The sequence below is a fragment of the Antechinus flavipes genome, chromosome 4 (genome assembly GCF_016432865.1).
Source record: "Antechinus flavipes isolate AdamAnt ecotype Samford, QLD, Australia chromosome 4, AdamAnt_v2, whole genome shotgun sequence".
Lineage (NCBI taxonomy): Eukaryota > Metazoa > Chordata > Mammalia > Dasyuromorphia > Dasyuridae > Antechinus > Antechinus flavipes.
The window spans coordinates 258503780-258520069 of NC_067401.1; the positions used below are offsets into that span (position 1 = coordinate 258503780).

Below are 16290 nucleotides of genomic sequence, written 5' to 3' on the forward strand. Positions count from 1 at the left end.
TTATAATTATATTAATTATAGTTAATGTATAGTAAATAAACTGACATTTATTAAGTTCCTATTGAGTCCTAGATTATACTTTGCCCTTCTGAACTCATTAGCAACTGCTCTCTGTGTTGAGGTCTAGCTTTGGGTTACCTAAATGAAATTAGAGTTAAGGTCTAATGGCAGGTTTGGGGTACAGATTCGGCGCAAGGGGGTCTAGTAGCGGCGCGAGTTCCCAATAAAAGCATTTATTGGCCTGGAGAGCTAGATTGATAAAAGAGGTTTATTATTAGATAAGCAAAGTTAAAGTATAGGCGAAGGTAGAGATAAAGAGGGCACTGGACAGAGGGTCCAGTGGACAGAGGGCCCTCACATGGTAGCCATGTTTGGAATCTCTGCAAAGAGGGGTTCCCAGCGTGGCCTTTTTATAATAGGAGACTTAACTCGAGGGGCTTTCGGGTGTAGCCCCAAAGTTGGCTCATATCCAGGTGGGGCTGGGAACAGGTCAGATCTTCTATTGGAATTCAAAGGGACCAAGATTTGTGAGTTAAAGGGCAATTTACATTATTAACTAGGAGAGGGGGGGAATCTAGAAAGGAATCTTTCCGCATCATCTGTACCTACCATTCATTTGGTACTGACCACATCCTTCTTTTTATGGTTTATTATAATTCTGAACATAAATCTCTTGTTTCTAGAAACTAGACTGTAAACTATAACATTTTGGGGTATCCTTCAAAGAACTTAATTTAGCATTCAATAATTATTTATTGATTGATTTTTTTAAACCAGGGACCAAACCTTAAGCCCAAAGGATGAAGGTCTGAGACCAGAATGTTAAGCATTAACTACGGAGTGAGGGAAGATTTGGGGGAAAATTGGATCTTATCTGCACTGTATTACTCTCTGGCTCAATTGTTGGAGCCTTGGGCCTGGACTCAAAAAGACCAGTTCAAATTTGACCTCAGACCCCTACTAGCTATGTGACCCATGGTAAGTCATTTAACACTCTGCATACATAAAACTGGGGAAGGAAATGGCAAATCACTCCAGGATCTTTACTAAGAAAATCCCATGGACAGCTGGTCTGTGGGATCACAAAGAGTCAGTTACAATTGAATAGCAAAAACTCTCTAGAAAGGACTTAAAAGCTAAGAATTTGTATTTCTATAATTGTGAGAAATAAAGCTAAACCAATACCTACTTGGAAATATAGCTAGATCCTGAGCAACAAATCCTGTGAAGTAATTGCAGACATTTGAGTTTCACTCTTTGAAGCTACAAATATGTAAATAAATAAATAAATAAATAAATAGTCATTGCTTCCAGTCCATGTAAGTATGCAGTGTGAATCTGAATAATTCAACTCCTTCTCAAGATTCATTATTTGAACTACAGGGGATCTAACTGTAAATGAGAAGAGAAAAGGCTCCATTTTAGAGGCTTTGAGAACTTGGTTCAACCTGTTTCTCAATGCATGAGTTTCTTCTATATCTTTAGGAGATGGTCATGAAAGCATTGATTGCTTAAGCACTTTCAGTCCTGGTGAGCTCACTATTTTTTTAAACAGCTTGTTTAATTATTCAGATTTTTAACATTGAATCAAAAGTACCTTCCTGTAAATTCCAACATTTAATTGGTTCTAGTTCTATACTCCAAAATTATACACAACCTTTAATCTAACTTCTGCACAAGTCCCCTGTAAATGTTTGAAAGCAATTATCAAACCCAAGACATATTTGCTCAGTTTAATTATCCCTTAAGTTCTTCAATCATTCCTCATATGGTAGTTTCTAAACTTTTCAGGATCCTCAGCTGTTTTTCTCTACGTCATCTCCAGTTTGCCATGGTGACCAGAATTATTTACAGTTCCTTCAGATATCTCACTTCTCATCTGGAAACTAATTTTTATCAGTGTAGTTGAAGATGGCAATAAGTTTTTGTGTTGATTTAGCCAAGTATACTGCTGGTTCCTATTGAGTTTGCAGTCAAGTAAGTCCCTCAGCCCCCCAGCTCTTTTTCATATGATGCAATCTCTCCTCAGACCTGCCTTTCTCCCCTACCTGACTTTTGCCATCTGCTTTATTGCTGAACACATATAATCTCCTTGAAATCAGAGGCTACTTGTTTTTTATGCATATCTTTAAAATGTAACAAAATGTATATATAAGTGCTTAATAAATGACATTCATTCGTAGATTTATCTTGTATTTGCGCAATTGATTAAAAAGCCCCTCAGTACAAGACTTATGTTGTTTGAATTTCATTTTGCTAAATTTTGCCCATATTCCAGTTTTTTCTAAATTATTTTGAATCTCAGTTTTGGCATCTAGCACATTCTCTTCCTGTTTCACGTCATCTAGAAATGTGAAAAAATATATATTCTACTTTTCCATCCAAATTATTAATAGAAATACTAACCAGAACAAGACAGATGACAAAGGGGTGAGATACACAGATCAAGACTTCCAGGTGCAAATACTGTAAATTGAAATAGGAGAAATGGGAATTTATGAAAGAAAGAAACATCTTTAAGGCATATAAATTTTGTATTTACAAACACTTGGATTTTTTTTTAAGATCTTGTAAATTTGCACTGCTATTTAATATTTCTTTTCCCCTGGTTTTGTTTTGTTCTTTGTTTACCTTTCTGTGTATCTCCATAGCTCAAAAGAGTGCCTTGTTCACAAGAGAATCACAAGAGACTGTAGCACATTTTGCAGAAATCTGTATCTACTGTATTAAAGTATTTAACTATTTCACATATCCAATAAAATGAGCCAAAAATGAATTCAGGTTGTTATTTATTAGAGTTCTCTTTAGGTTGAAGAAATTGTTTTCATTTCCAGGATGACTGTCATGCATAATATAGCCTTTTCTTTTCTTAATATCCTGTACTGCTCTTTATAATATTCTGAATAATGCATTTCTCCTTCTGGCTTTTATTAGGGATATAGCCCTGTTATTTCAGTGCTATAGGGAACTTGCAGATGAGAAAACTCTTTGATCAATGCAGCACCAATGCTAGGTATCATAATGGATAGAGTGTTGAATCTGGAGTCAGGAAGGTGTATTTTCCTGTGTTTAAATCTGGTGTAAAACACTTGATGTGTGACCCTGAGTAAGTCACTTAACCCTGTTTGCCTTAGTTTCTTTCTCTGTAAAAATGAGCTGGAGAAGGAAATTGCAAATCATCCCAGAAAACCTCATATGGGGTCACCAAGCCATGACTAAAAATGACAGTACATCAGCAATGTGTGCCTTAGTTTTCCGTATTGTAAAACGAAGAAGTTGGTCTCCATGACCTGCAAGATAATCTTTCAGCTTTCAACTGATGATCCTCTGCTCCCACGAAAAAGTCCCTTTCAACTCAGAAGCCAAGTGTCAGAATTCTGCGGGCTCCATCCCTCCAGGGCTTGGCGCTAGAAGTTCTGTGGCTCTTTGCAGTTTGTTTGTCCTTCGTTCTCCAAGTGAACTGGATTTAAGTGAGCTAGGGCTGTGCAAAGTCACCAGCCTCACCCTCTCCTCCGGAATCATCTGGGTCCAGTGGCGAGATACACTTCAGTGTCACTGGCCATGGCTTCTTAGGAAAGAACTCCAGGATGAGCCCCTCCCACTCCCGGGCCCGCGTTCTGTCTCCTTGGTAACGCACTGAGTACAACAGCGCAGAGGGAGGAAGAGGCAGAGGCTGAGGCCGGACTGCGAGGTGAGCGCCCTTCAGATCATTTGCAGGTATATTTGGGCAGCGCCGGTGGAGGATGCTGGGGACCCTGGAGAGGATAAGGATGGAGACGCTAGGTCGGGGTGGCGGGTCCTAGGGCTCAGCCAATCTTGTAGCCGTTTCTCTCTGTCGCACTAGCCACTGCCTTCCTGGCATCCGTCTTCCCGTCGCGGGACGGTGCTTTGAGGTCAGGGACCCCAGAGGCAGCAGGGACGTGCTTGGTCTGAGGGGATGAGCTGAAGAATGAGCCCCACGTAGGGAACTGCAAGGACAAGCAGAGCTTTCTCGGAACAGGGAAGTGGTCAAATAGGTTTGGGAGCAGTTCAAATCTTGACCTATCTATTCCTACCTATGGATCATAAGACAAATCTGTCCACATCTCTTGGCTTCCCTTTTCTGGTTTTGAAATGATTCCTGGGATCCCATCCCGTTCAATTAAAAAAAACATTAAGTAAGTTCATTGTCTTCAAATTTAACCTCAATCATAATGTCCTCACCTATAAAATGTGAATAGTGATTATAGCACCTTTCCCGTTGTGTCTATTGAACAAAATCCTATATATCTTATACTTTGCAAAATAGAATTTTTTTTGTGTTTGTGTGTGAGCGTGTGCATATCTTAGCTGGCAGCTAGTTACCTGTGTCATCTTAATAAAGTCATTTATGTCCCTTGGGTCTCAGTTTCTTCATGAGGAGTGAGGGGGGATGGACATTTCTGAAGTCCTTCCCACCACTAAATCTAAGATGCTACTGATCAATTTTTAAAAGACCCCTGGAGAAGAGAATTCTTAGCATCTGAAACTATAAGGCATCTAAGAGGCTATCTGGGCCAAACGCTTCATTTTACAATGAAGACACAGAAGTGATTTTTGCCAAAGTCATCCAGGTAATAAAATTAAGAACATTCTTATAAGCAAAGCAAGTGAAGTAGCACAGTGTTATAAAGATAGAGGGAAGACAAGGAAAAAGAGAGGGTGGGAAGGAGGGGAGGATAGAGGAAAGGAAGAAAGGGGAGGGGAAGACAGATAAGGATGAAATTGGGAAGGAAGGGAAGACAACAGAGGTCGAATTAGAGGAAGGGATGGGAAGAGAGGGAAGAAGAGAGAAGAGAAGGAAAGAGCAGGAGGAAAGAAAGGGAGTAAACTCAAGAAACTTAAATTCTAGTAGAGTCTCTGATTCTTTGTGCCGTCACAGTTCTGATGTCCTGGGTCTCAGTTTGTGAACTGTGAGTGAAGACAATTTGAAGTTGCTTGTCCTAGACAAGTTGACAACTATCAGTGAATATTTTATCCATGAGTAATATTAAACAGATTAGCAACACTTTGTTTATCTTATAGGAATGACAGGGGATATGGGATTTACAGCTAAAAAATCATTTAGTCTAACCTCCTCATTTTACAGAGAAGGAAATTGATTTATAGAGTTTAAGCAACTTGTATAAGACCAAACATGAACAACAGAGTGGGGAAGTCCAAGGTTTCCAAGGTTTCCAGGACTATTTTCCTTTATATGATATTTCTGCCTATGGGTTGGCAGTTGTGATACACCTAACCCTGATGAATATAAAATAGGAAAACACTTATGGATAACAAAATTCACCTCACAATTCTTAATAATTTTATACTCTAGGGGCAGCTAGATGGCAGGAAGACCTGAGTTCAAATGACACTTCAGATACTTAACAGTTACTAGCTGTGTGACCCTAGGCAAGTCATTTAACTTTAATTGCCTCTCAAAAAAGCAAACCAAAACCAAAACAAAAGAATTTTATACTCCGTGAGGCATTATTTTTGACAGAAAACTTCTGGTCCTTCATAGCAGAGGGTTGTCCCAGATTTCTCAAAAGCTTTATCAGAAAAAGGCACAGACTTACAGTTCTTGCCAAACTTAAAACTTAAAAGACTTTGAACGTGAATCTGGTGATGAATTATCCGTTCTTAGAGATCCAGTTTCTAAAATTCATTACTAAGTTAGTTATAGGATGATGAAATTACTACCAAAAAATGAAATTTGGCCAGAGCAATTCTTGCAAACTACATACTAAGATTTAGAGAGGTTTTGAACTATATCAATGAAGTGTGCTTTGCAACTTAAAGCACTTAAAGTACTGAATGTATTAAAAAGAATATTATTCGAGAAATAGGACAAGAATGTTTACACTATGGAGAAATTGTTTCATGTTCTTAAAGAAGACCAAAATGACATCATTGTGCAGTGAGTCAAGGTACAGTGTCATTGACTGTGGCTCATCAGACCAACACAAACTCAAAAGACTCTACCACAGATCAGGCATAAATAGTCCATGAAACATTTGGAGTATATTTTGTTGCATATCTCAACTTTAGAGGCTGCAAATTCATGAGTGCAAAATCCTCTGTTAATGAAAAGTTGGACACCAATTCTCAGCCCACTTTAATCTTAGCTTGCAGCCTTTCCAAGTTATATAATTTACCTTCAGAGTAGTAGCTAACTTTGATGTTGTTTTTGTCCTGGTTAAAGGCATCTAACAACATCAATGAAATGTCATGCTAAAAAACATGGGGGCAAGCACTCAGCCCTGCTTCATTCCGTTGGTGACTGGGGAAGTTCAAGAGCATTATCCATTATTTAGAATCCCTGAAAACATGCATACTGTCATATAATTTTGAGGAACTTCTCCAGGCAACCAGATTTTGCCATGATCTTCCACAAGCATTTATGATTTACAGCATCAAAGGCCATGATCAGATAGCTGAATGTTGTATGCACACCTGTGTTCTGCTCCTAGCATTTCTCCTGGTATTGTCAGGAAGCAAACACATTATCAGATCTCATTCCTTTCTGAAGCCACTTTGAGGTAGATGGCTATCTTCCCGTGAAGGATCAGCCTATTAAGAATTCTGGCAAGAATCTTGCCAGCAATGACTAAAAGAGATATCCCCTATCATTGTCACAGGACAACCTATTTCCATTTCCTTTTTGGAGATGGACAATAGAAGCATCCTTAAATTCTTGGGGGGATGCTATATAAATGCTAACTATTAGTTTATTAAATGTGATATTAGGGAGTATTGTAGAACTTTTTTGTTTTACTATCTTAAAAAATATCTATTCTTTTTATACAAGTTACTTCAATTTCCCAGAAATTCCTTCATACATCATATATTTTATGTCAATTAACATATATCTTATTGCATAAGAAATAGAGTAAAATATTTCAAAAGAATTTTGTGATAACCATCTATCATTTAAGCAAGGGGAAAAAATGATTTTGTCCTTTATGGTCCAAATTTCAGCAAATGATGTTTCTCATCAATAGAATTATTTATGAAAAGCTAGTGAGTCTGGCAAATATGTAATCGGTATTGTTGTATTAAAATATTATAATAGAAAGAAAACTGAAGATGAAAAATTTTAAATATAAAGTTTAAAACTATAATTGTTTTATTTTACCAGGATGGCTTACAGCCAAGCTGAATGTGTTATAAAGAATATTATTCGAGAAATAGGACAAGAATGTGCACACTATGGAGAAACTGTTTCTGAAACACTTGTGGCTTTTATGGTAGGAATAAAATTAATGTTGTTTAGTATTAATATTTTATTCTTTTGTATTAATGTAATATAGTATTACCTTGTAAAAAGGTGTACTATATGTTCCTAGATCTTGCTTAGTTTAAACTATATTAAAAAATAGGGATATGAGAGGAGGATATGAAAGAAACATCTTGGAGGTATGTAAATTTTCTATTTACAAACTAACTTTTTAAAAAAGATTTTGTAAATTTGAATTGAATCTAATTTTTTTGTCTTTATTTTCCCATTGCTTAGAATAATGCCTGACACAAAATAAATGCTGAATAAATTATTGTTTATTAATTGGGTTGTGATCTTTTACAGTGTGTGTATCTTTTTTTAAAAAAAAAGTTCATTGACTCAGTCTTCATGTTATAGTTATCCATGAATAATAAAAGCATGAATAAATAAAATATATAGATGATCCTCAATCCTAATTTTAGACATGAATTTCACCCTCTTCCCCTTCCCAACTATTCTGACTATTCTATTCTGTACCCAACTATTCTGTTATTGTTAATTTAAAGATAAATTATCTGATTTTATTTTATCCCCCCACTTCTTCTTTCTGTTTTGTAGTAGTATAAATACATGCAAGCAGAAGTATAGTTCTGATAATATACCTAACTATATAATTAGCCTCTTCTTATAAAGAGTCGAATGTTATAACAAGAATAAAAATCAAATTCAAAGATCAAATAAATCATCAAATTGAAGGAACTTTCACAATTTAACCCAAACTTACTTTTTCAACCTTATCTCACACTATTCTCTTATATATACTCTGAGCTCTAGCACTGGATTTCTGGATTACTTTTTGTTCCCTGAATATATTTGATGAACACTTATTAAGTCAACAAACACTTTTTTTTATTATAGCTTTTTATTTACAACATACAAATGTCTACAACATATGACATACAAAAACAGGTGTAAGAAGCACCGACATCTGAACTTCTTGATTAGAAGAATCCCTGGTCCCCAGAGTCTTGGAGTGGGAGAAAATCCCAGGCAAGGTATACATTCCTTCCTAGGCGAGATTCTCACCTTTTTTTTAATAGTTCTTCTTTTTTTTTTTTAATTCTAGCTTTTTATTTACAAGATACATGCATGGGTAATTTTTCAGCATTGACAGTTGCAAAACCTTTTGTTCCAACTTTTTCCCTCCTTCCCCCCACCCCTTCCCTCAGGTGGCAGGTTGACCAATACATGTTAAATATGTTAAAGTATAAGCTAAATACAATATATGTATACATGTCCATACAATTATTTTGCTGTATAAGAAGAGTTGGACTTTGAAATAGTGTACAATTAGCCTGTGAAGGAAATCAAAAATCAGGTGGACAAAAATAGAGGGATTGGGAATTCTATGCCATGGTTCATAGTCATCTCCCAGAGTTCTTTCACTGAGTGTAGCTGGTTCAATTCATTACTGCTCTATTGGAACCGATTTGGTTCATCTCATTGCTGAAGATGGCCACGTCCATCAGAATTGATCATCATATAGTATTGTTGTTGCTGTGTATAATGATCTCCTGGTCCTGCTTATTTCACTCTGCATCAGTTCATGTAAGTCTCTCCAGGCCTTTCTGAAATCATCCTGTTGGTCATTCCTTACTGAACAATAATATTCCATAATATTCATATACCACAATTTATTCAGCCATTCTCCAATTGATGGGCATCCACTCGGTTTCCAGTTTCTGGCCACTACAAACAGGGCTGCCACAAACGTTTTTGCACACGTGGGTCCCTTTCCCTTTAAGATTTCTTTGGGATATAAGCCCAGTAGAAACACTGCTGATTAAAGGTATGCACAGTTTGATAACTTTTTGAGAATACTTGCAAATTGCTCTCCAGAATGGTTGGATGTATTCACAATTCCACTAACAATGTATATCAGTTGCTAAGTGAAATGAGCAGAACCAGGAGATCATTATATACCTCAACAATGATACTGTTTGAGGATGTATTCTGATGGAAGTTGATCTCTTCGATAAAGAGAGAGCTAACTCAGTTTCAATAGATCAAAGATGGATAGAAGCAGCTACACCCAAAGAAAGAACACTGAGAAATGAATATAAACTGCTTGCATTTTTGTTTTTCTTCCCGGGTTATTTATACCTTCTGAATTCAACTCTCCCTGTGCAACAAGAAAACTGTTCGGTTCTACACACATATATTGTATCTAGGATATACTGTAACCTATTCAACATGTAAAGGACTGCTTGCCATCTCGGGGAAGGGGTGAAGAGAGGGAGGGGAAAAATCGGAACAGAAGTGAATGCAAGGGATAATGCTGTAAAAAATTACCCTGGCATGGGTTCTATCAATAAAAAGTTATTAAAAAAAAAAGAAAGAAAAAAAAAAGAAAAATCATCTATATGCAGAAAAAATACTATGGGGATTGAATATAAATCAACATATGCTATGTTCACTTCTTTTTCTGTTTACTTTTCTCTCCCATGGTTTATCCCTTTTATTCTGATTTTTCTCTTCCATGATGACTCATAAAGAAATGTGCATTAAAAATAAAATATAAAAAAGAAAAAAAAAACAAAACAATGTATATCAGTGTCCCAGTTTTCCCACATCCCCTCCAACGTTCCACATTATCTTTCCCTATCATTCTAGCCAATCTGATAGGTGTGTAATGGTATCTCAGAGTTGTCTTAATTTGCATTTCTCTGATTAATAATGACTTGGAGCATCTTTTCATATGGCTAGAAATAGTTTCAGTTTCTTCATCTGAGAATTGTCTGTTCATATCCTTTGACCATTTATCAGTTGGAGAATGGCTTGATTTCTTATAAATTAGAGTCAATTCTCTATATATTTTGGAAATGAGGATTCTCACCTTTCCAGGAAGGGATTTTTATAAGCTGAGAACAAAGAAGGCACTATGCTAAATGTTCTCCTGTGATATGTTACTTTTGGGATAAAGCAGCTTTCCAGATGCAGAATCTTAAGGAAAGTATTTGTTCATTCCTTTAGGAGAACTGCATTTACTCAGGGAACTGGCCAGGTTTCCAAGACAAACATAGATCAGCACTAAAGGAAACTTATAGTCAATACACAAGAAAGGCAGCCTTCCTTCCTTATGCTTCCTGGCATTCCATAGGTAACTGCAAGCACATTTTCATATACTCAGCAAAAAGTTTCGTAAAAGATATGGCCAAGATTCACTAGCATTCCTAACGCTGCTCAAAATGGAAGTTCTAGGAAGAACTCACCATTGGAAATAGGAGGCTGTGGAACAGAGGGATGGTGGTAAATTTCACAAAGTTATGTCTTTCTTCTTAATTTTTCTCTAAGTGATGTATAATTGATGTTGTTTCTATTTTAATGCTTTCTTTTTTTGGCTAGGTAATGGGAGTTAAGTGACCTGCCCAGGGTCACACAACTAGTAAGTGTTAAATGTCTGAGGCCAGATTTGAACTCAGATCCTCCTGACTCTTCTGCCAGTGCTCTTTCCACTGTGCTATATTACAGCAATGTTTTTCTATTGTATAAGGCCTGTTATCCTATATATTTTTCAAGGCTTCAATCAAATGCCACCATGATGTTATCCCTGATTTTCCCCTTTGGAAATGATTTCTCTCTCATCTAAAGTCATTGTACTTTATGACCCTTTTATATACTTATCATATTCTTCCCTATATTTATGTGTACAAATCTTATCTGAACAAGATTTTATATTCTTTAATAATTATTATTTACCTGTGTGTCTCCTCCTCAACCCTCAATATATTGCATGTAGTAGGACTTTAATAGGTGATGTGTGAATGACAATACCTCAGTCTTTCAAGAAACATAATAAACAAATTTCATCATAATCATGTCACTTAGTAAAAATATTTTTTGCTATCCTGTAGGTGAAAGCTGTTGTTCTGGATCCAAGCAATGGCTTCAACATGGATAGAAATCTCACAAAACCTGATGTTCAGAAACTTGTTAAGGTGATTATTACTTAAACCCTCAAGTTTGGGGTCATATTCTCATTCTATCTTACCTCATAGAGATGTTTTACTATTATTTTAATCTTAACTTGGTAGGATAACATTAATATCTCTTGACATTGATATAATATTTAATGTTAAAGAATTGTCTAAATTCCTTTGTGATCTGCTACTCTTCTGATCGATGTAATTTTATGATTCAAGTTGATATTGCTTATTTTCTAAGGGAAAAGCTGAAATCAGAAGAAAATAATCACCAAAATTTAGAAATGAAGTGGAAATGCTCATAAACCAATTTTGGAAACTAAAGAAATCAAGAATTCAAGACATCTTTGATTTCTCTCATGTTAACTATTAATCATTTTGTAAAAACAAATTAGATGTCTTACCTGTGTTTCTAAGATATTATAAATCTGAGTTTGACTTTCATGGGATAGGTGAAAAGGAGGCAGTTATGAACCTATGGAGAAATGTTGTCTAGGTTTTAACACAGATGGGAGAAGATTTTTCTCCACCTTCTTCCCAATTAATAGTACCAGAAGTGGACTGAATGTATATGCACTCTACCTTAAGCATAAGACATGGGGGTAGAGAAGTTATTAAGGTCAAAGAAATGGCATTAATAGAGATCTGAAATTTTGTTGCTAAGATAATATGGCTATAGAAATGATAACATGTCCTAGCATCCTTCAAGGTTGATTTCTGTCCATTTAAGAGTAGTTTCTCACATGCTACAGATTGGGAGAATGGTTGTAACTATAGATGACCAATTGTACAGGAATTCAACAGAGAATCCAATCAAGATATTTTAGAAGACTTCGACTTAAGTATTTTTTTTCCCACTCAAATAAGTTGTAAGGGAATCTTTAGTCTAGTGTAAAAAAAAAAATAGACATATAAACAAACTTGTGAAATATTTCATTGTTTACCAATAATAGTCATTCTTGTTTTCCTTCATGTTAGCATACAACCAGAGAAACTGAGGCAAGACAGACATTGTTTTTTAATCTTTTAATGTAGAGAGTTTTAGGCTAGCCAACTGAATAGAACGCATGTCCAAAATCATGTTGGCCTCGAGGAACTAAGGCAGGGAACTTATATAGGGTTTTAGCTAATTAGGATTTACAAGCAGTATATAGAAGCTGAGAAGACAAAGGCAGATAAGGGGGGCAAGGACACTGGGTGGACAGACAAGCCATAATTCCAGGAAAGGATCATATGACAGGACAGCGGTTAAGAAGGTCAAAGACAGCAAAGCAAAGAGCAATACACAAATGGAGGGGGAATTATCCTAGATAATGTACTTGAAGTTTATGACACAATGGTATGTAAAGTGGTCAGAGCTTCAAGATTTTTCCTGACTCCATTCTCCCAATCCTAATGGCAAGGAAGGGGGAGTGGCTATGATTTTTTTATTCTCTATAGATTATTATTCAGGTTCAGCACAACACAACTTAATCTAAAAAGATAAGATCTTAAGTTGCGAGCTTTGCTATTTAGAGAAGAATTACATTTCAGAAACTGTAGTTCAAAGATATTCACACAAGCAATTTTTTTCCTCCCTAGCTATGTGTTGATAGACTACTGGACAAAAAAAATCCATCCTTGAATACAATTAAGATGCAAGTTTATTTTGATATGAATTACACAAACCGAGGTAATGTATCTAATACCTAACTTTAAAATGTTCTATTAAACTATATATTATAATATCACAGGATTATAGAATCTTAAGAGTTGGAAGGTATTTCAAGAATCGTCATATTCAACCTTGTACTAGACTAAAAGTGCTTTCTATAGAATTCCTCTAAAAGTAGCTGTCCAGATTCTGCTTACGTCCAATAAAAAGGAAACTGTTAACTTCTTGCATCAGCCCTTTCTAGTTTTGTGAGGAAAATGTCCTTAATCTATCTATCTTAAATATGCTTCTGTGTACCTTTTAATAGCAGCTTCTAATTCTTCCTTTGACCTTATATGACTTTCTTCTTAATGTTGGCCCTTTAAATACTTGGAGGCAATAATGCTCCCCACTTTCATCTCCCAACCCCCAATTCTTTTGCAGGATAAACATCTCCAATTCCTTTAACTAAATTTTTATGATTTAATCTCAAGCCCCCTCACCATTTAAGACACTTTCTTTTGAATAGCACATCTTTCTTTCCCCAAAAGTGATGCCCAGAAATGACATGCTCAAGTGTGACATGGGCATTACAGAGGATAGTGGAACAATTACCTCCATTGTTCTCCACATTATTCCTACTTTCATGATGTAGTCTTGGATAGCATTAGCTTGTTTGTTGCCATGCCACTGTTAATTCATTTTAAGATCACAGGCTACTAAAAACCTTTAGATCTTTCTCTTTTTAAAAATTTTTATTATTATTATAGCTTTTTATTTACAAAACATATGCATGGGTAATTTTTCAACATTGACATTGCAAAACTTTCTGTTCCAACTTTTTCCCTCTTTCCCCCTACTCCCTCCCCAGGATGGCAGGTAGATTTAATACATGTTAAATATGTTAAAGTATATGTTAAATCCAATATATGTATACATATTTATACAGTTATCTTGCTGCACAAGAAAAATCAGATCTAGAAAGAAAGAAAAAAAAACCTGACAAGGAAGACAAAAATGCAAGCAAACAATAACAGAGTGGAAATGCTATGTTGTGATCCGCACATTTCCCATAGTTCTCTCTCTGGGTGTAGCTGACTCTCTTCATTGCTGAACAATTGAAACTGGTTTGAATCATCTCATTTTTGATGAGAGCCATGCCAATCAGAATTCATCATCATATAGTCTTATTGTTGCCATGTATAATGAGCTCCTGGTTCTGCTCATTTTACTTAGCATCAATTCATGTAAGTCTCCCCAGGCCTCTCTGAAATCATCCTGTTGGTCATTTTTTACAGAACAATAATATTCCATAACATTCATACACTATAATTTACCCAGCCATTCTCCAATTGATGGGCATCCACTCAGTTTCCAGTTTCTGGCCACTACAAAGAGGGCTGCCACAACCATTTTGGCACATACAGGTCCCTTTCCCTTCTTTAATATCTCTTTGGGATATAAGCCCAGTAGTAACACTGCTAGATCAAAGGGTATGCACAGTTTGATAACTTCTTGAGCAGAGTTCTACCTCCCTGCCTGAGCCTGGCCCCACCAAGACAGATTTTTTCTGGTGATCTTTGAAATTATCTTCTGCTGGTAATTTGGGGCACTCCCAATATTTGTGGATTGTGCCAGTCTAGCACTATTTCAGAGGCTGAATTTTGTAATTAGCATGAAAGGTAGTAGGAGAGCTCAGAAAGAAACGTGTGTCCTCTCTGCCATCTTAGCTCTGCCCCATTTAGATCTTTTTCAAAGAAAGGAAGGAAGATGGGAGGGAGGGAGAAAAGGAGAAAAAGAGAGGAAAAAAGAGAGAGACTTGGTCTTGGTAGTTCTATATGATGATTATTTTTCCAAGTTTTATGTTATCTTCCAATTTGAGAAGTGTACCATCAATGCCTGCATCCAAAGAACTGATAAAAATATTAACTAGCACCAGAACAAGGACAAATACTTTGGGAAAATATGTTGGATACTTCTCTCCAAGTTTTCCTCAATCAGTTAAATGACTATTCTTTTCATTTTAACTTGTTCCAAATCTACCTAGGTATACACTCATCTACAGCCTGTATTTCTCCATCTCCATCTTTTACATTTGCTAAATGCACAATTCTGTGGCATTCTCTGATCTACCAGTCTAGGCTGGTGTATGTAATTCCATGATATCCCAAGTGGAAAAATTTTTAGAAGTTCATCTAGTTCAAGCCATATCTGAAGAAGATCTTTTCACAGCACATTCAACAAATTACACGGTCATCAAGATTTTGTTGAAAAACACTTGTAAGCAGGAGTCCACTACCCCTCAAAGCCGACTTGTCCATTTTTAGGAAGCTAAAAGATTTTCTTGATCATACATATATATATGGTCTTTCTATTTTTCCTCTGGGCAAGAAGTCTCATCTGTCTTCTACCTGACAATTTTCAGATTTTTGGAGGCAGTTATTATTGTGCCCAGTAGTAAAACCTTTTCCAGAATAAGCAGCCCTCAATTAACCTTCATATAGCATCATGTTAAGGCAGCTGGGTTACACAATGAAGAGTGCTGGATCCTGAAAGTCAGTAATAACCTGGGTTCAAATTCAGTCTCAGACATGTAATAATTATGTAATCTTGAGAAAAATGCTTCATTATGTGTCTTTCCATTTCCATATCTTTAAAATGGGGTAAAATTACAGCATTTACCTCCCGGATTATTGTGAGGATTAAATGAGATAGTAGTAATAAATAAGCATAAATAATAATAAATATTTAAGTAAGCATAAATATTAATACATGATATAAATAAGTAATTTTCAAACCTTAAAGTGCTATATAAATACTGGTGATTATTAATTTGCTCCTGGAGCCTCTAATGTTGGTTACCTTCCTCTGGACATTCCTCAGTATATCAATGTCTTTCTTAAAATGTGTGCCCAAAAAGAAGCACAATAGTCCAGATGTAGCCCGACTAGGGTGAGATACAGAGGAATCATTCACATCTCTATTCCTGGATACTATATACCTTCTGAATAAAACCTAGATTTAATAGCTTTTTTTGGCTGCCTTTTCATACTATTCAACTAGCAGTCCACTAAAACTCAGATCCTTTTCAAATGAATTGCTGTTTTGCCACTTCCTCTATTTTGTACTTAAGAAGCTGATTTTTTTTGAGCCCAAGTGTAAAACTTCAGTTTTTTTTTCTATCACATTTCATCTTATTAAATTTGGCTGAGTGAATCTGTCAAAAGAAGGAATGAAGTTAGAAACAACATAACATGTTTTTCAAAAAGCCGTGTTGGGTTTAGTGATTGTTTTTTTTTTTTTTCTTTCAATATATAAACTACCTTTTAAAAATAACATGTGCTAGAATTTTACTGTGGATAGAACTCAAATTTGCTGATTTTCAGGCTTCAGCCTTTAAAAAAAAATTAGAACATTTACTCTTTTCTAGGCTTATAGCACTACTCATTTTT

The 16290-nt window shown here is 35.9% G+C and overlaps 1 protein-coding gene across 1 annotated transcript in view; it reads left to right on the forward strand.

Moving 5' to 3' along the window:
- The first annotated feature begins 7142 nt into the window (after positions 1 to 7142).
- CFAP206 (cilia and flagella associated protein 206) overlaps positions 7143 to 16290 on the forward strand; it is a 51964-nt gene continuing 42816 nt past the window's right edge. The window contains exons 1-3 of the mRNA XM_051997370.1: positions 7143 to 7250; positions 11137 to 11220; positions 12787 to 12877. Of these exons, the coding sequence (XP_051853330.1) occupies positions 7143 to 7250; positions 11137 to 11220; positions 12787 to 12877 (283 nt within the window). The remainder of the gene's footprint in view (positions 7251 to 11136; positions 11221 to 12786; positions 12878 to 16290) is intronic.